General features: G+C 41.4%; 2 protein-coding genes across 5 annotated transcripts in view; one reads left to right on the top strand and one right to left on the bottom strand.

Annotated features, from left to right (window-relative positions):
* The window catches only part of ankib1.S (ankyrin repeat and IBR domain containing 1 S homeolog), a 95,306-nt gene extending 93,991 nt beyond the window's left edge, over window positions 1-1,315 (top strand). For all 3 annotated transcript variants that reach the window (XM_018269175.2, XM_018269174.2, XM_041567466.1), the window contains one exon: window positions 302-1,315. In XM_018269175.2, coding sequence (XP_018124664.1) covers window positions 302-1,051 — 750 coding nt within the window. In that variant the 3' untranslated portion in view covers window positions 1,052-1,315. The remainder of the gene's footprint in view (window positions 1-301) is intronic.
* Window positions 1,316-11,999: 10,684 nt separating this feature from the next.
* On the bottom strand, window positions 12,000-19,809 carry rbm48.S (RNA binding motif protein 48 S homeolog). Of its 2 annotated transcripts, none has more exons than XM_018269177.2 (5): window positions 19,601-19,809; window positions 18,659-18,849; window positions 16,753-16,898; window positions 13,303-13,790; window positions 12,000-12,199 (listed from the first exon to the last, which is right to left on the bottom strand). In XM_018269177.2, the coding sequence occupies exons 1-5, from the start codon at window positions 19,709-19,711 to the stop codon at window positions 12,110-12,112; spliced, it is 1,026 nt and encodes a 341-aa protein (XP_018124666.1). In that variant the 5' UTR covers window positions 19,712-19,809; the 3' UTR covers window positions 12,000-12,109. The 2 variants fall into 2 exon arrangements, with proteins under 2 accessions (XP_018124666.1, XP_041423401.1); XM_041567467.1 differs by lacking the exon at window positions 19,601-19,809 and adding an exon at window positions 19,406-19,547.
* Between the last annotated feature and the right edge of the window lie 7 nt (window positions 19,810-19,816).

Raw genomic sequence — 19,816 nt, forward strand, 5'->3', positions numbered from 1 at the left:
TATATATATATATATATATATATATCTATATATATATATAACCCTTCACCTTAAATATATGCCAGGCGCTATGCATTGCAATTGCATGTCTCCATGACTATATTCTAATAGTATTGTAGGTTCTGCTGTTCCTTTCTGTGGCATTACTCTTTTAATTACTATGAAAATTTGGATTTTTTCCTAAAATCATTAAAATTCCCATCTTTTTCCATACCTACTCCCACCTCTTCCCTTTTTTTTTTTGTTATAAATCCTATAGATTATTATACATTTATTCATTTTTGTTGCACTGCTCTTTTAGGCATTTAGCTCCTTGGATGAAGATGATCCAAATATTCTCTTGGCGATCCAGTTGTCTTTGCAGGAATCCGGTCTTGCTGTGGATGAAGAAACAAGAGAGTTTCTGAACAATGAGGCATCTCTCGGTGCCATAGGCACATCATTACCTTCAAGACTTGACCCAGCTCCAATAAGCGTTGATAACCCAAGGTCTGCTTTAAGTAGCTCTGAGTTGTTAGAACTGGGAGAAAGCCTAGTTAGACTAGGAGCCAGTAGTGAACCATATGCAACAGCTCATCATCTTTCACACCCTTTCAGTGATATTCAAGGTGATTTGTGTTCAACTTCAAGTGACCTTGATTCATCTAGCCAAGACCCAAACTTGAGTGAGAATCTGTTGGGTAATATCATGGCATGGTTCCATGACATCAATCCTCAGAGCATTGCCCTTATACCATCCGCAACTTCAGAAACCGACGTCGATTTGCAGCCGCTGAACGGCGATGAACAACTGTCACCTCCAACGCTTAGGGAGCCACCTCAGAGTCTGGCCGAGGAGCATGCACTTTTCCAGGATGCACTAATCAATGAATACAAAGAAATCCAAACTGAAGAAAGCACTTCCGAGGAGAATGTACCTGCGCTCGATGGAGTATCACAAAGTGACGACCCCACAAATGATGTTACAAGCAGTATGAACAGTTCTGAAGATATTTCAAGTAGAACTCCTGAAACTTCAACTGAATGGGTTGAACAAGTACATTTGGTATGAACCTGACTGGTCAAACTGATTTAGTTGTTTCAGATGTCCCTCACGTGTTGGAGGTCGTGTTCCATTTCAGTCCACTGACAAAATGGATTGAATACTTGGAATTGTAATGTGCTTGCAGTCCTCTGAACCAAGCAGAACTCCTTGAGACTTTCTTCTGCATTCAATTGGAGTTTTGATTGCCTTGATTTGTTTTTTTTTTGTTTTTTGGAAGCAAGAAATAAGTAGCGTGAATTCTACTTTTTAATAAAATGCAGTGATTATGTAGCCTTAGTTTGATAATACCTTAATGTAAAGAGTCATGCTTTTTTTAAATTTCAATAGATCCCAACCTAAAAAAGAAGTGGTCTCCTGCTGTACCTCAACGGTTTCCCGCGAAACATTTATCACTCCATTTATATTTTTGAATACAGTGATGAAATATTGTAAAGTGAGGGTATCTGCAGATATGTACAGTCATTTCACCTCATTTCAACAGTCTGCTGTTTACCGACCCCTGTCTACGACCATGTTGCTCTTATCGACAGGAAACAAAAACTATAAAGTGTATTAACAAATGACACACGTGTACAGCCTGTTAGCCAGGGGCGATCCTGCCCAATTTGCTGCCCGAGGCGGCCTTTGTTTTTGCCGCCTCCCCCACAGCACTCGCCTTCAGCGCCGGACGGGGGTTGGGGGGGGGGTCCACGTCGCTAGTTCAGAGAGTGCAATTGCGCTCTCTGCACTAGAAGAGATGAATTTCCGTGTTGAAAACCGGAGATTCGGCTCTTTTTGCCGCCCCTGGCAACCAGGGGGGGGGGCGCTGCTGCCTGAGTTATCTTAAAATTTGTATTAATAGTTGAGAATCCCCTAGGGTGAAATGCGCCTCTTCATATGGCATTGTCCATATATACACAATGAAATGTTACATATGATAGGTGAGTGAGTCCTTAAGCAGAGTGTCCAGCTATGAAGCAACCCTTCTTATGAGACACACTGCATGCATTAATAATCACCATTTTTTAGCTGTAAAAAAAAAAATTCAAATGCTGCATATCTGACTCTTTAATAAGTTCCCATTTAACCCAATATACTTTAAATTAGGAAGCTTTTGATTGCAACTGAGAAAGTGTAAGAAGTAGGGAAATAAAAGGTGAAAAAATTATTATTTTGGAAAGTCTACACAGTGCAGAGGTGTCCATGCATTGCCTCTTCTGTTAGTCTTCTGCAACTCCCAGCACATGGCTGGGAGTTGTAGTCCAATAATCACTGGTAGAGTAGACCTCTTTGCTCAGTCAGCGGTCATATAATATATATATATATATTTATATTATAATGTATTATTGGCTGCTTCTGTATTTGACTAAGAGAATTGGCACAATGTGTGAGGACGGTGTTTATGTTGTAATGTTGTGTGATTGGCTCAGTTTGGACTTTTTCTAAGCCTGGCCAATCAATACTTGAGTCTTCCTCGTTCTGTGGCTCTTTTGAGTTGGCCTGGCATAGCCAAGTGTTTCATACACGCACAGAAATGTTATTTTACAAGAACAATGGGATCCAGTGAAAGGCCTTTAATGATATTTTGGGAAGTGGCACTGAGTCACTAGAGATTAAGGATAATATTTTATTTTACCCTAGCATGGTGATCAGGATAGTAGCTTCTCTAGAAATGTAAAAATAACCAATACCACAATTAAAGGGGATGTTCACTCTTGCAAAAGATTTAATAACTCAATAGATTTACAGGTATAGGGCCTGTTATCCAGAACCTTGGGTTTTTTTTTTTTGGATAATTGATCTTGGATCTTCATACCTTGTCTTCTAGAAAATCATGTAAACATTAGATAACCCCAATAGGCTGGTTCTGCTTCCAATAAGGATTAATTATATCTTAGTTTGGATCAAGTACAAGCTACTGTTTTATTATTACAGGGAAAAAGGAAATCATTTGGATTATTTGATTATGATGGAGTCTATGGGAGACGACTTTTCCATAATTCGGAGCTTCTTGGATAACCAGTTTCCGGATACCTGGAATATTTCCAGAGTGGTTTCATTTTTTTATTGAGTTTTCAATACATCTGGGCAGGTAGCATGGAACAGTTGTCTTTGGTTAGGATCCCTGACCCCCTGGTTGTGAAAGACTTGCCCACGCTGCGTGTGGTTTTACTGTACTATAGTCAAGTTGTGGAGATACCTAACTAAATCCATTCGGCATTACCTGCTCAGGTAGATATATTGAATATTCCACTGAAAATATTCTTAAAATGCACAAATCTATTTATTTAGTAGAACTTCTTTAATGCTACAGCGCTGTGAAATATGCTGGCGCTATATAAATAAATGTTAATAATAATAACTCTCCCTTTAACTCTTTTGAAGATATGGTTCTACTATGGTTTTACTGATTGTACTACTAACCCATAGGGTATATGTTCCCTTTAAACAGGGCAGTGGCCAGATTGGTCAACATTTCAGTATTCACAAAGCATCAGAGACAATGTACCCTATTTATCAGTATTAAGCCTAAATAGACTGTACTGTATGAGAGCCTATCGTATGTCTGCCTCTATAAGTGATAATGTGCAGGCACAGAGTGCGGGAGTCTTCAAGAAACGATTTTTAGGGTGGACACGTATTCTAGCAGCTCCCGCTGGTGTTGGTTATTATTATTGCAGATCTGTTTGTATATAAAAACTCAAGGCTTTACTGTGAACTTTTAAAAAAAATTAACCAGGCTCCCCCATCAACTAAATAAAGCTTATTTACCCTTTAAATGACTACACTGAAAGCAAAGTGGGATTCAAAAATATTAAAACCACATTTGTTAGGGGAATACAGGTGGGGGGTGAGAGGAATGAGGCATAGCCGCACTTTATCATAGGATGTCACCAATCAGGTTATCGATGTCTCACGTGCCAAAATGAAATGTTGGACTCGTCCGATAACACATAAATGGTAGAATATATTTTAACATGAGCCGTTTTTGGTGGTTAACTAAAAAGATATTTATTCCTAAATCAGTGTAAATGTATATATATCTGTGTATTATGAATACTTGATTGATATTAGGCATTTACCAGTTAGTCACATGGGTGTACATGGTGTGTATTTTCTATACAGAGGTTGTCTCAAGAGCAGCACTCGTCGGGGTCATAAATGTTGGAACGTATCTTATAATCAGTGGCCCTTTATATGATCCCTCCATGGTTTTCTGAAAGTGGCAGACCCATGCAACCAGTGCTGTAACTAGATGTTACTGAGCCCCCAAGATATCCAGAGGTTTTCCTGTATTACACGTATATATTCAATATATGCTCATTAATTAGGGTCTCAAGGGGCTCCCTATACATCCTGGGTCCCCCTGCAGCCGCAGGGCCTGCTTCTTCTGTAGTTTCACCCCTGCATGCAACATCTGCACTTCCTCAGCTGTCCAGCAGGGGAGTGAGTAGCAGCTGCTGATCCCTTGTGCAAACAGTTTCATTTCCTGGATTATTTTTCCAGGGTTTGAACAGGGATATTTCAATACTACACTCTCCAGTACATGTCTATATCAAGGCAGTTAGGGTTGCCACCCGGCCGGTGTTTTACCAGCATAGCCGGTAACACACCTGTCAAGGTCGGGTCCGGTATTAAAAATTTACCGGCAATGTAGCTGCTGGTAAATTTGTAATACTCCTAACAAAAGCCCTTGGCTTGTCCCCAATCTGCTCAAAATTTACCTTTTTGCTGCCTTCTGGACAAGCTGGCCCCGCCCCTTTCTACATTATGATCCGCCCCTTTCTACATCACGACCCGCCCCTTTGTTCACGCCCCCACCACCAGCCGGTGGTTATTTTATTAAACGGTGGCAACCCGAAAGGCAGTAGAGATGGGTCAATGCGGGTACTGGGTGTTTTAAAGTAAATAATCATATTTAGTGGTCAGGTCAACTTTCCCTACGAGCAGGAGCTTTGGTTGCACAACTTGTCGCCGTGCCTTTAATTATCCAGATCAGTAGCTGCCATATTGCAGGTCTGTAATAGAACTATTACTCTTTCCTCTGGGACTCTAGGGCCAATAACAAACCTCAGTGCTCAGTTAATACTGCAGTTCCATAGACTATAGCGCCTATCTGGCTGGGTATGGTCTCTCTCTGTGATCTGAGCTAGAGTAAAAGGCAAGCAGTCTTTCTTTAAAGGGGAAACTAATCTCATACCTAAATAAAACAACTGTTTTGCAGTTATAAAATATGCATTGCCACAGTTTTTTTTAATATGGCACTATGTTTACGTGCAAATAATTCAATAAAAATCACGTGTGCTTTTGTCATGTTTTAGGAACAGCATTTAAGCCACGGAGAAAGGTTGGCACTTGTAGAGCAGCTGCCTGCTGTAATAGCTACATGCACTTATAAAGAGCTAAACAGAATCTTCTACCGTAATGGAAAGAGAATTCAGCAGCTCTCTCCCTGTAGGAGCACAAACAAATTCCCCCAGCCACCACCGCAGGTAGGAAAGAGGAGGTTGCAGTATGGGACTGCTAGGTTATACTTATCTTAAAGGGATTCTGTCATGGTTTTATGGTGTAGTTTTTATTTCTAAATTATACATTGCAAATAATTCACTCTACCATATAAAATTTTATTCCTGAACCATCAAGTGTATTTATTTTAACTGTAATATGGCTGTGTAGGCAGCCATCTTGTGCCTGATCCTTTGCTTTCAGAAAGAGCCAGCACTTCGCAATGGAACTGCTTTCAGATAAGCAATTGATTATCCTACTCAATGAAACTAGAGGAGCCACAGTGGGACTTGGATTTTGATTAGGGATGCACCGAATTCAGGATTTGGTTCGGGATTCGGCCTTTTTCAGCACGATCCTTGTGCCCGGCCAACCGAATCCTAATTCTAATTTGCATATGCAAATTAGGGGCAGGGAGGGAAATCACGGGACTTTTTGTCACAAAACAAGGAAGTAAAAAATGTTTTCCCCTTCCAACCCCTAATTTGCATATGCAAAAAACAAAAAAAAAAGTTTCTAATGCTAACGGACTCCTGCTGCACAAATATGGCAGCCCCCTCATACTGGAACATGGGGCAGCAGACAGGTAATGTAAAAGCATTATGCAAATGCTTTATGGCAAAATGTATAAGTAGCTCTCAAATGCAATATTATGATAGATATAAAAGATTTTAATTTCTGGTGTCAATATCTCTAAAGGAGGCCATACACGGGCCGATAAAACTGCCAACAGACCGAGTCGGCAGCTTATTGGCCCGTGTATGGGGCCCCCCGACAGGCTTCCCCAATCGAGAACTGACCGAAAGTCGGCCAGATCTCGATCGGATGGGACTAAAAATCCCGTCAGATTGCAGCCGCATCTGTTCGTTGATGTGGTCCCGCAATCCCGACCGCCTGTTCCCATTAGTTAGGATCCGATCGTTGGGCCCTAGGGCCCACGATTGGATCAGTCCGATATTGCCCACCTCAAGGTGGGCATATCGGAGAGAGATCTCTCTGTGTATGGGGACCTTAAGTTTATCACAAGCCACATGACTGAGGGCACCTGGGAAATTAACATGTATAGCCCAATATCTGATTTTAAAATTAACTATTTCTCTGGAGAAAGGAAGCTTGAGAGGGGGCATGATTACACTATACAAGTACATTAGAGGACATTATAGACAAATAGCAGGGGACCTTTTTACCCATAAAGTGGATCACCGTACCAGAGGCCACCCCTTTAGACTAGAAGAAAAGAACTTTCATTTGAAGCAACGTAGAGGGTTCTTCACAGTCAGGACAGTGAGGTTGTGGAATGCACTGCCGGGTGATGTTGTGATGCTGATTCAGTTAATGACTTTAAGAATGGCTTGGATGATTTCTTGGACAGACATAATATCAAAGGCTATTGTGATACTAAACTCTATAGTTAATATAGATATGGGTATATAGAATTTATGTGAAAGTAGAGAGGGGTGTGTGTATGGATATTGGGTTTTGATTTGGAGGGGTTGAACTTGATGGACTTTTTTCAACCCGATCTAACTATGTAACTATTAAAAAATGGATTTCAGTGCAGAATTCTGCTGGAGCAGCACTATTAGCTAAAGTGTTTTGGAGGAAAAAAGTGTTTTTTTCATGACAGAATTCCTTTAAGTGGCAGTTACAAACATTTGTTGGCACCTGGTGCTCGGTGAGCACAATGTGAATCTCAGAAACTGATAACTACTACTTAACTTGCCAAGGCTGCCCATGCCATTTGGCCAATAATGTTCTTGGTGCTTATCTTTACATTGTATAATCACCAATCAATTTGCGTTTATGTTGAGGATATTTAGCTCTTGATGTACAAGTTATAGTATCCAACTGAGAGCTGAAGGATGCTGGGGGTGCTTGGGACTTGTAGTCTAACACCAGCTGGGGGCTCAGCTTTCCCGAATCGACATCACTCACACAATGTATCTTATGTATAGAGGTAAGGCTTCAGCACATCTCCTATGGAACCACTCTGCAAGGGCTTTTTCTGTTTTTCTGTAGAAGCTTCAACTTCACTAAATCCACTTGTTTCAGATTTTGTAAGATTTCCTTCTTTGTTTTATTTACATTAAAGTTGTTCTTTTCTTTTAGACATCAGTATAAATATATTAAACACTAGATCCCTTAAAATAGCTCCTTGTGTATATTATTTTCTGATTAGTTGCACACAACGGTGGCTTTCTTTTATGCACACAAACAAATGGTTCCAGCCAGCTGTGTTTCTCCTTGGAAAGCATCAGTGTGTGGATAGATTTGCGTACACTGTACTGACCACAAACAACCCTCTGTGTGACAATGGTATATCCCTTGGATCCTGTATCTCTCCTTAGGTTTGGTTCCACCAAATACATCTCTTGGTACAACGAAAACATCCGCAAAAAGACTTTTACAATTCAGAAATCCAAATCGGACAAGCTATTTTGTAAACCGCTTATTTTATAATGTCAGAGAAATACCGTTACTGTAACCTTGAAATGTTATTTGCACTTTCATAATCTATACTTGATACATTCCCACTTTATACACAGTAGCATATACTTATGTAGATGTTTGGCCAAATGAATGCTGTTCAGAAAATGGATTAAAAAAAAAAAAAGTCTGATTAAACATTTACTCCACCGTTTGTTTTCATTTCCTAGATTAATGTTGCAGATGTTAAACTGGGTACCGCTATCCCTAAATAACTGTGTAGATCTCTGCCTAATTTGGCCGGTCACATGTTGGGCTAAACAAGACTGATCAGATCATAAAACGGCCATTGGACAAGGACCACGTTTCTCACCTGGTTGGATTTTCAGACCTGCCAGTCTTAGGGCAGGACTACACGGCCGATTCCAACGCGCTTTGCAAAATCACAGGCGTCACGTTGGATGCGACGGAAATAAGGTGAGTAATTCAATTGTCGGATTGTGTTGCAGCTTTGATGCGACTGCATCTGACAGTTGTCGCGTCGCATCAACAATGTTACACGATCCGACACTGGCATTACTTACCTTATTTCCGTCTCATCCGACGTGATGCCATGTCGGATCGCGGCGGAATCGGCCGTGTAGTCCTGCCCTTATAGCCAGATATCAGCTGGGCAGGCTCTTTCAAGAGCCATACATATTGGCTAAAAAATTACTAACTCAACCTGAAGGGACCAAGTTGTCAGCTTTTATCAGCCTAGGTATGGCCACGTTACAGGGGAAGGAAACCTAGTTGGCGCAAAAACCCTCTCCCCTCCCGTGTGTTGCCCACCCTCCCTCCTCCCCCCTGGCCTACCCGTCCCACTGGGCAAATGCCCCTAACTTGTTACTTACCCTTCTGCACAGGTCCAGTCCAGGGAGTTCACAGATGACATCTTCTTCCACGTGATCTTCTTCCTGAACCATGTGTCTAGAGTTTGGGCAGCTCAGGGGTGGGCAGAGGCCAGAGAACTGGCTGACAAATCAGCCTTTCTGGAGAACTAGCCATACACTTTTTATTCTAATCCTGTCGTCATCCCCCCCCCTCCTTTTTGAATAATGCATTATAGCCTGTAAAGGACAAGGAAAGTTAAACTAAAGAAGTAGGCTAGGAATGTTTTAGGCTTTTGTACCAGCCCAAGGCAACCACAGCCCTTTAGCAGTAAAAATCTGTGTCTCCAAAGATGCCCCAGTAGCTCCCCCATCTTCTTTTCCTCGTGATTCACTGCACATGCTCTGTGCTGCTGTCACTTACTGAGCTTAGGGACCCACTCACAATATACAGTGCAGTTAGGGACCATCTGACAATTCCTATCCACAGCAGTAAATGAAGGGAGAATTTCACTGCATACAGTCAGGTTTCTTATAAAAACGGTAGACATTTTTTTTATTAGAGTATATTTTTCATTAAAGAAAGTAAAAAAGGGATTTTATTTTTTTGCCTTTACATGCCCTTTAAAGGAGAAGGAAAGCTCGTCGGCGCTAACCCCCCTCCCCCCTCCCGTGTATTGCCCCCCCTCCCTCCTCCCCCCTGGCCTACCCCTCCCGCTGGGCAAATGCCCCTAACTTGTTACTTACCCTTCTGCGCAGGTCCAGTCCAGTCCAGGGAGTTCACAGGCGACATCTTCTTCCACACGATCTTCTTCCTGCTTTGACCGGCGCATGCGCAGTAGGATCATTTCGCCGGTACGATCTACTGCGCATGCGCGTGACTTTTGGCGCATGCGCAGTAGATCCGTACCGGCGAAATGATCCTACTGCGCATGCGCCAAAACGCCGGTCAAAGGAGGAAGAAGATCGCGTGGAAGATGTCGCCTGTGAACTCCCTGGACTGGACCTGCGCAGAAGGGTAAGTAACAAGTTAGGGGCATTTGCCCAGCGGGAGGGGTAGGCCAGGGGGGAGGAGGGAGGGGGGTTAGCGCCGACAAGCTTTCCTTCTCCTTTAAATGCTACATTTCCTTGTGGTGGAATACATAAAGATGCCACTGGATCAAATGGCGACTAGGTACACCTGTTCATAAGAACCCTTACATATAGTTGTGTTCAGAATAATAGCAGTGGGAATAAAGCTCAAAATCCTTATAATAGCTTTTATTTCTAAACACGCAAATGCATTGGGAACACTGCACATTCTATGCCAAATCAAGAATGAAGAAAAATGTATCAAATTTGTTTTTCGTTTACAGAAAGTGAAGAAAAGGAGTTTTAGGATGTTCTAGATGTTCCAAAAAATAGCAGTGTAAACTCTTTATAAACTCATTCACTGTATAAAATGAAAAATGTTTTAAAGGGGGTGTAAACTGAAAAAATGTAATTCCGTTTATGGGTCCACTACCTTAACATAAACCTACCTTTAATATACTTCAATAAAAAATGGTGTACCCTTTTCATAAAAATCATGATTATCTGCTCTCCATGTGCATGGACTTTAGCCTTCATGAATTCGTCAACCAAGGTGGTCTGCCACTAGTCGTTCTACTTCAAAACAATCTCCCCTCCTTTGAGTTCTGAAGTGTCAGGGAAGCAGTGGAGCTGTCATGAAGGTTAGCTTTAGTCAAGAAGGAACAGATAAATTAACCCGAAGTATTGCTTATCATCTTGAAGTAAAGAAGCCACCAGCCCGGCCGGGTTGAGGAGTTCATGCAGGCAGAAGTCCATACGCGTGGAGAGAAGGGGAGCTGGAGCACAAAAGATCACGGTTTTTATGGAAACTATACAGATTTTTGAATTAAAGCAAACTGAAGATAGGTTTAAAGTAATTTTAACTTTTTTGACTTTACTTGACACTTTCAGGCAACTGCCATAGGAGGCACTAATTTAATAGAAGGGGGTTATGTGTATGAAGAAGGCAGGTCACTATTGTATGTGTATTTGATGGTTAATAAATGTTACATTTGTATTACTCGTATACAGTTGTGTTCAGAATAATAGCAGTGTGTTTAAAAAAGTAAATACTTACAATAGCTTTTATTTCCATACACGCAAATGCACTGGGAACACTGCACATTCTATTCCAAATCAAAACATGAATACAAACTCAAACATTCACTGTTTAAACTGAAAAATGTTTCAACATTTAGCTTTCCTTTAAATCACTGAACTAATATTTAGTTGTATAATCAGTGTTTCTGAGAAAGGCTGCACATCTGTGTTACATGGAGTCCACCAACTTCTGCCTCCTGTTACATTCCACAATTCTTCTGCATTTCTTGGTTTTTGCTTCAGAAACAGCATTTTTGGTGTCACCCCGCATGACGTCATTTCATTACTTTGCCGATTTACTAACGGGCGCAGAGTGATAGGCTGCAAAAGATGGTAATTTTTTTTGGGGTACCCGGCTTCCCCCCTACATTACTTACATATGGCACAAACTATACACTGGGCTCATGTGTAGGGCATTATAACAACTCTATTTTCTTTTATTAAGGTTCCCTGGGCTTGTGTAGTGCAATGTATTTGCTGCAACATATACGTCCATTCAACTTTAACTTCCCGCCGTATGCAAATTAGCCAACGCTAGCGTAACTTAGCATTGATTGCCGCAGTAACGCTATTGCAACTTCCCATGCATTCGGCGCCCTGGATGCAACTTCGGATTTTCGTGAATTAGAGTTGTCCTGGCGAATTTACGTCTGGCGAAGTTTGTGATGTCAGCGAAGCCGTCGCTGGCGTAATTTCAGAGGTAAGTAAATTTGCCCCATAGAGAGACATGAATTACATTTTACCTGTGTCTTCTACACAACTTGCTTGTGGTCTGCTGAGCTAATTTGACTCTTCTGGAACTTGAATGGCAGCACCCATGTCCCCATACTACTATGTAGCTCTTTATATAAGATATATTAGAGCCTTAAAAGTAACAAACAAGTTTAACAGTACTTTATATTTCATTACGATTGATTGATGTCACTAACCCTTTAAAAGACAGCTACTGCACTTTCTTATAGCTGGAGCTGCTTGGAAAAGGCTTGGAAAGGGTATTTATGTCATAAAAAGTTGTCTGCATGTAAATATATACAAAAATAATTTATTAAAGTGATTAGAGGAAACTGAGGGTTGAATACGGTAAATGTACAAACACTCAAACATATACAAAGTGACATTCTTTGCAGTCAGACTAAATTCTTCTTCTTTGCTTTACTGGAGGTCTCGTTGCTGCATCCTCTGATGTTCTTCCAGGGGCTGCTGATATGACTGTACAGGACACCTACAGGAACAAACACGCCGATTATTTTTATTTATTTATTTTTATTTATTATTTTTCTCAATTATATGGCAGTGTATTCACATTATACAGTAGTCTTAGTTTCTCTTTCATATCCCTTGAAAAAAATAGCGCAGAAGGCAGGTCTCAAGGACAAAAGTAGAAAGTAGTTAGCCCCAATTCACACTACTTTTTCAGATGCTGGATTTGGTCATGGGCAGTCACTTCTAACATCACAAAGTAACTATTTTGTATCACTCAAGAAACTTGATCTGCAGTGTTCTTTAGAAAGTGTTTAGGTTTACTCATGCTCAGGCCTAAGGCTGAGGACAAACTGGTTAATAGAAAGAAGGTTGGGCAGAAAAAGCAAAAAGAGGCATTTTCATGCCAGCTTCTACTCTGCTCCGTGTACCTGCACTCAAGCGGAAACTGGCATTTTCCGTGCAAGTCAACAGAGCGGAGGAAGGGAGTAGATCCACTTCAAAGCTATGTGTGTTCTCAGCTTAAAGGTGAAGGAAAGTCTTTGTGCACTTGGGGGTGCCAAATGTTAGACACCCCCAAGTGATTGTATTTATTTAACTGAAACCCCGGGCCGGTGCTCCTATCAGCAGAAAACTGCACCGGCTCAGGGTTATTCCAGCGAGCATTTCAACAGTTAGGAGAGAACAAGGTGCTCCAGAATAAAATGTAAATGACTCACCAAAAAGTGAAAGTGGTCATTTCTGAATATCATTTACCAATCACAGGCTGTCGTAAAAACTGTAACTTAACAGTAGGAGAACGATTGTATGTTTGTATGTGCTTCTATTTGCAGATACAATATATACTACATTTCCTCACGCTAACACTAAAGTACACAGATTTGGATAATGGATATAAATGTCAGTATTAGTTAACATAAATATCAGTGGAAGAAGCCATAGTGCTTACTTTAGCAGATGATATTTTTATACCAGGCATATACATATATAAGTTGGTGTATAAAATGAGTTATATAATAAAAAGTAGTGAAATTTGGAACAAGTGATATTTGTCAATAATACTATTATTTGGTACTGTTTTTATACAGTAAACAACACGTGGGAGGCCATTATTTACAAACTCACCTCTTTTAGTTTTTCCCTGATGACATTGGCTGTGATATTCAGGGAATCATTATCCATGTCTAATTTTGGTATTTCTGGCAACTGTGGTCCAATTACAATTTCCTGACTGCCTGGAACTGAGCCACATAGAGCAAGGGCGTCGTTTTGCTGTCTCTTTCTCTGTCTCTCCTGCAGTTGAGTAGTTCTGGGCATAAATCTTGCGGTACTTTTTCCTGGCACTTTTGGCCCAGTATTGTGCATGTAGCCAATTCTGCTGGATGCAAATGTCGGCTGAACGGTTTCTTCAGATGTATCGATGTTAGGGTCCTCGTATGTTGAAACGGGCCTGTATATTTGTTCGTGTGAAAGAGCAGATTCAGTATGGCAAGATTCCCAGTCACCCGTGTCATGTAAAGGAGGATCTCTGCAGTAAATAGGTGAAGCACTTGCAGTAGATGCCGGAGTAGCGATCTTAGCAACTTCTTGTTTCTTGTCAGCTGTATTCTGATCTAATAAGAAGAAACAGCAGCTGCTTATTCCTTTTGTATCACACGACACATATGTAGGATGTAACATTTCTTGTGTTGCTGTGATTTCAGGGAGAAGGAAAGGCTAAAATTAAGTAAGCTTTATCAGAAAGGTCTATATAAATACACCAGTAAAGTAATGCTGCTCTATCAAAAGAAACACTGTATTTATTTCCTTCTATTGTGTACACATGGACTTCTATATCAGACTTCCTGTTTTCATCTTAAACCTCCAAGGCTAGGGCTTGAGCATGCTCAGTTTGCTCCTCTGCTGTAATCTGAGCCTAGAGCTATGAGAGACTCAGACAGGAAGTGATGTCACACCAAACTAATATGGCAGCTGCTATCCTAAACAAACAGAGAGCTTCTAGAGCTTTTTACTCTGGTATGGTAAAGCATTCTAGCTTGCACTATTGTGGTTAATCTATTGGCAATAAACTACCTCTGTAGCTTTCCTTCTCCTTTAAATGTATTCTGGTGCCACTTAATCCCCATGAGTACATGCAGTATTGAAGCCTCCCTCATACTGTGGTGAAATACAGTTTAGAGTACAAGAAATGTACCTTTTATACATAGAAAAGCATGATACCTCACCCCATGACTTACAATATGCTTAAAACACATATACGTAAAGCTCTAGTAAATACACAGTGTAGCTTACAGGGATATACACAGTAAGTTTTACAGGGATATTTCGTTTTAGGGAATCTGGATGCGGTGTTTCCTCCCAGAGCAGTGGCCCTGTACAATTTTAATATCCCCAATCAGTTCAACTCTTGTGTCCATCTTAGGTACTACTCCATTTCTACTTCAGGATAATGTTGCCTCTAAGATCATGCACACAAATTTTGAGGACAGCGCACACAACAAATTGTGGTGCGCATAAAGATTTTTGTGTTAAGTCACAAAATTTTCTATTGATTTTGACCTGAGCACACAGTTTTTAAAAGAAGGAATTAAAAAGATCATTGATTCAGGAGTGTACAAGTTTTTCCCAAGAGGCAAGCAGATAATGGGGCAAATTCACTAAAGGCCAAACTTCACGCAACTTCGCCAGGTGGAAATTCGTTACCACTACGCTAATTCACTAAAATGCGCAGTTGCGTCTCGGCAGCCGTACGCTGGCGAAGTTTTGCTAGTGTTAATTTGTCAGTACGAGCATTTCAAAGCGAACTTTCGTTAGTGTTAATTTCTGCCTAGCAAAACTTCGTTAGCACTCTTATGCTTAAATTTAAATAGGGTGGGTACATATAGGTCATATATACGTCTTATTAGAGATGTTGGTGCAAATGCTTGAAGTGGCCACTTATTGTTACAAATGTCAAAGGAAGCAAAATGAAGTCAAAAGAGATCCTCTAATGCCCTAGACATGAGCCCACCCTAAAACAAATGTGGCATGTCCCAAAAAAATGTTAAAATAAAAATTTTTTAACAGTTACAACTTTTAAAGACAATCCCACTTTAAAATATGACAAAACGCCAGAATTTTCAGCATACAGGATATGATGTCACTGACATAAGATTGAGGAGTATGTAGCTTCATCTTATCAGTTCACCAGGTCTAAACTGGCGAAGGAAACTCTGGCGAAAGGGGTAACGTAATGGAAAATTTGCACTTGTGAATTTACAGAGTAACGATCATTTAACTGAGCGAAATTGCGCCTGGTGAAACAAAGCAAAACAGCGCTAGTGATGCTCTCTTTCGGTAGCTAATTATCCTGTACGCCTGTAAATTGGCTGCGTCCCTGCGGTGGGATTTCTGGTGAATTCTCGCTAGCGACGGCCACTACACCCTTTAGTAAGTCTGCCCCAATGTCACTAGTGGAACTGCAGGACCGCCATCAGAAATCACAGGGCCCCATACGACAACTTTTCCTGCGCCCACCGCAAGCCCCACCTACAGGTCCGCCCTCCCCACCCCACAGGTCCGCCCCCCACCACCCAGTAAAAAAAAAATATTGGTGGCTAGGGTTCCCACATGTTAATAAAAAATAAAAAGATATTGGTGGTCAGGGCCCCCCATAAAAAAAAAAAAAAGATTTGTGGCCAGGCCCCCCCCCATTAAAAAATATTGGTGGCTAGGACCCCACGAGGAAAAAAAATTGGTGGCCAGCCCCCCCATTATAAGAAAATTGGTGGCCAGGGCCCCTTAAACGTCCATGCCTTCCCAAAGTCAGCAGCTCTCAGAAAGATGAGGGGCCCGGCTAATCAAGTGAGTCTGGCATGGGCGGGGCCCCTCTTACCCTCGGGGCCCCCTACAACTCTCTCCCCTGTCCCCCCCTGATGGCTGCCCTGAGTGGAAGCAACAAACACCTGAAGATAAGCAAGGTAAGCATTGGTGGTGCATATATTAAGCACCTGTTAGGCATGTGTTCAAGGTTGGGGTGAATGCAGGGTGCCTTGCATGCATGTAAAAAGCACTATTAGGCACTACTGTGTATGAAGCGAAATCAGGCCCGGATTTACAAACAGGGCGGCCGTCTTTGCTCATCTCCCCCTCCCCTTCTCTCTCCCCTTCCCCGTCTTCCTCCCCTCCCAGTCCGCCTCCCCTTCTGTTTCCCCATCAGCTTCTGCTTCCCCCTCCAAGTTTCTTTACCCTTCCCCTCCCCTTCTGCTTCCACCTCCGCGTCTCTCTCCCCTTCCCCTCCCCTTCTCTCTCCCCTTCCCCTCCCCTTCTGCTTCCCCCTCTTCGTCTCTCTCCCCTCCCCTTCTGCTTACCCATCAGCTTCTGCTTCCGCGTCTCTCTGCCCTTCCCATCAGCCTCCCCTTCTGCTTCCCCCTCTGTGTCTCCCTCTCCCCATCCGCTTCCCCCTCCCCTTGTGCGTGCACTTATATACACAAATCACTGGGCAGCATGCCGTCCCTTCTGCCGGCCTAGGCCCGGGCCTTAGTGGCTGTGCCACAAATCCGGGCCTGAGCAATATGACAGAGCTTTGTAACAAACCTTTGCTAGATGTGGCCCTTGCTACAAACTTTCTTCTTTCTTGTAGTTTCTCTCGAGTCTCTTGGACAGCCTCAAATTCTGGAGCGTAGCAGATATGCAGCACACCGCCAAAGAAACTGCGTTCATCTAACTTCCGCTTGGCAACTCTAGAGGAGTGCAGTGAGATTTAAATATAGATTTAACATTGTATTCTTGTTTGCAGCATAAGGATTATTATAACAAAATATAACTTTCTTATAGGGGAGCAACATGGAGTCAGATTGGAGCAGTCACTATAGCTAAAATAGTGATACTAAGATACCACGGGTATGGGACCTATCATCCAGATAAAACTTTAATAAATAAAAAATAAAGACGTGCATTAGATTGTAGGATGTTAGGAAACTATCTTGCCATTTGCATAAATGTTCAGCCCTAACACACATTAATAAAGTCCCTCTTTTGCAGCAACAACAGCTTGAAGTCTTTTGGGGTCAAAATCCAAAGCTCAACAGCAGTGGCTACTGTTTCACTAGTACGGTAGGGCAATGGCACACATGTTTGAATTTTAGGTAGCTTGGAAGGAGATGGTAAAAAACCGAAATCACTTCCCACAAACTGCCATGCCATTTTTCAGGTGATTGTTACTCATCATTTATTTCCAAGCAACAAAAGCTGACAAAAACACTTTCAGGCAACTGCCAGAGGAAGCACTGATTGAATGGAAGAGGGTTATATGTATGAAGAAGGCAGGTCACTATTGTATGTATATTTGATGGTTAATAAATGTTACATTTGTATTACTCATATACAGTTGTGTTCAGAAAAATAGCAGTGAGTTTAAAATCCTTATAATAGCTTTAATTTCAATACACACAAATGCATTGGGAAAACTGCACATTCTATTTCAAATCAAAATATGATATTTATCAAATTTGTGTTATTCCTTTATAGAAAAGAGAGTGTTAGAATTGTTAGGGGAAAAAAAAGTAAAGAGTATTTGAGGCTGTTTTTTTGTCAGTGTGCACAAGAAAGACTGCACCGTCCTGGGTTGATTTGGGCTTATGGTTTAGGTTGTAGTTTCGTGCTGTGGGCGTCTTGTAAACAGGGAAGGGGCAAATTTGACCCGTTTCGTCAAAAATTTGCTGCCAGCGAAATGTCGCAGACGCCCATTAAAGTCTATGGGCGTCAAAAAAAATTTGAAATTGTTTTGACCTGTGCCTTTTTTTTTTGACGCACGACGCCATACAAGTCTATGGGCGTCATTTTTTCAGCGAAACAAGGGTAAAAAATTCGCCCATCCCTACTTCTAATCAGCAAGCTTGGCAACTTGTTACAAATATATTATTGTTAAAATGAAATGTTAACGTGTACATATTTTTTTTACAATGTTTTTTCTTTGAGAAGAAAATGTAATTTATGTCAAAATATGAAAAAGACTGGTGCGCAGTGTCAACAAGTGTACCATTATTAATGAAAAAGCAAAATATCCAAAGCAATTAATGAAAAGAGAAAATACTCACAGTTCACCCCAGTCCATGGGTGCAAAAGTCCAAAACTGCAAAAAATTGTGAGTTTTCTCCACAAAGTAAAGACCAAGATTATAAGTAAAAATTCAAATAATTTATTAGGACATACAGATAACTGCCTAACATGGCTAGTTTCGAGCCTACTGGGGCACTTACTCATAGGCTTACTTACTCATAGCCTATGTAAATGTAAGAGTAAGTGCCCCAGTAGGCACGAAACATGTTAGGCAGTTATCTGTATGTCCTAATAAATGATTTCAATTTTTACTTATCTTGGGCTTTACTTTTTGGAGAAAACTCACAACTTTTTGCCGTTTTAAGAAAATGTAATTGTATGACTTGTTATTAAGAATAATTATGGCCAGAGAGATGGCCGTGTGTACAGCAGCATGGTTTACCTTGCACTCTGTATCCTCTGGAATCTGATGAGATACACCTCAGTGAATTCTTCAGCAGGGTATTCGTCTAAAGCGTTATACTCTTCTATGGTTCCGTAAAGGGCAAATTGCTCAATAAGCTCCTTCATTACACCGATTGCTGGAACGCCTTGCACCAAGAGGTACCGGGACTCCAAATTAATAGTATACACCTATAAGGTAACAGAAAAGCTTGTTAGTAATGTTTAAAGTTCTTAACTAGAGCTTTCCAGGTATCCCCATGCTTCAGCCTGATGCTTCCTTTGTACCATAGGGAAACAAACAAAGCTGCTTGAATTCTGCATGGCTGGGAAGTAAGGCAGGGGCTCCCCCTGCTGTTCATAAGTATGATTGTTTCCCTGCTCAGCAGTTAGGGACCATCTGACAATTCCTATCCACAGCAGTAAATGAAGGGAGAATTTCACTGCATACAGTCAGGTTTCTTATAAAAACGGTACATATTTTTTTAATTAAAGTATATTGGAGATAGGTTTCTTTTTCATTAAAGAAAGTAAAAATGGGATTTTATTTTTTTGCCTTTAATGTATATTGCAAATGCTTTTATCAGGCACATTTTTATTTTGGGGTTGACTTGCCCTTTAACTGGCGTTAAACTAGAACTCTCATCCCTGTCACACAGCAATGCTCTGTCAGAGTTTGCAAAGAGGAGGTGCTTCAGTACTTCACAATACAAGTCTATTTAGAGGCTTAACCGGGTAACAAGCCTACCTGTACCTCTGCAGCTGCTGCTGAACATCTTTATGACAGCTGTAAGTCAGTAACAACTGTGAGGCGCAAGGGAAGAATCCTGCAGCAAGAATCTATGGAAACGTTCTACTAAACCGCACTCCCACCACAGAAAAGTAACACACTATCGATACCGGTTGCAACACGGATGTCTAAATAACTACTAGTTTCACGCACTTTGACTGCTCTGGGCCTCCGTCCTTCGCGGTACTTTGCACGTGAGGGGCAAATCTTTCGTTGCTCATGGTGTGCGTGCGCCTGTACTTGCACTAGGGCGCTTTCAGCCATCAGATTCTGCGAAGGAACAGCTCACTCTCTCGCTTCTCCGAGACTGAACACCGGAAAAAGCAGTAGAACCAATAGCGTGCAAGGGTTCCTCACGCGAGACTGTCA

The sequence above is a fragment of the Xenopus laevis genome, chromosome 6S (assembly GCF_017654675.1).
Source record: "Xenopus laevis strain J_2021 chromosome 6S, Xenopus_laevis_v10.1, whole genome shotgun sequence".
Lineage (NCBI taxonomy): Eukaryota > Metazoa > Chordata > Amphibia > Anura > Pipidae > Xenopus > Xenopus laevis.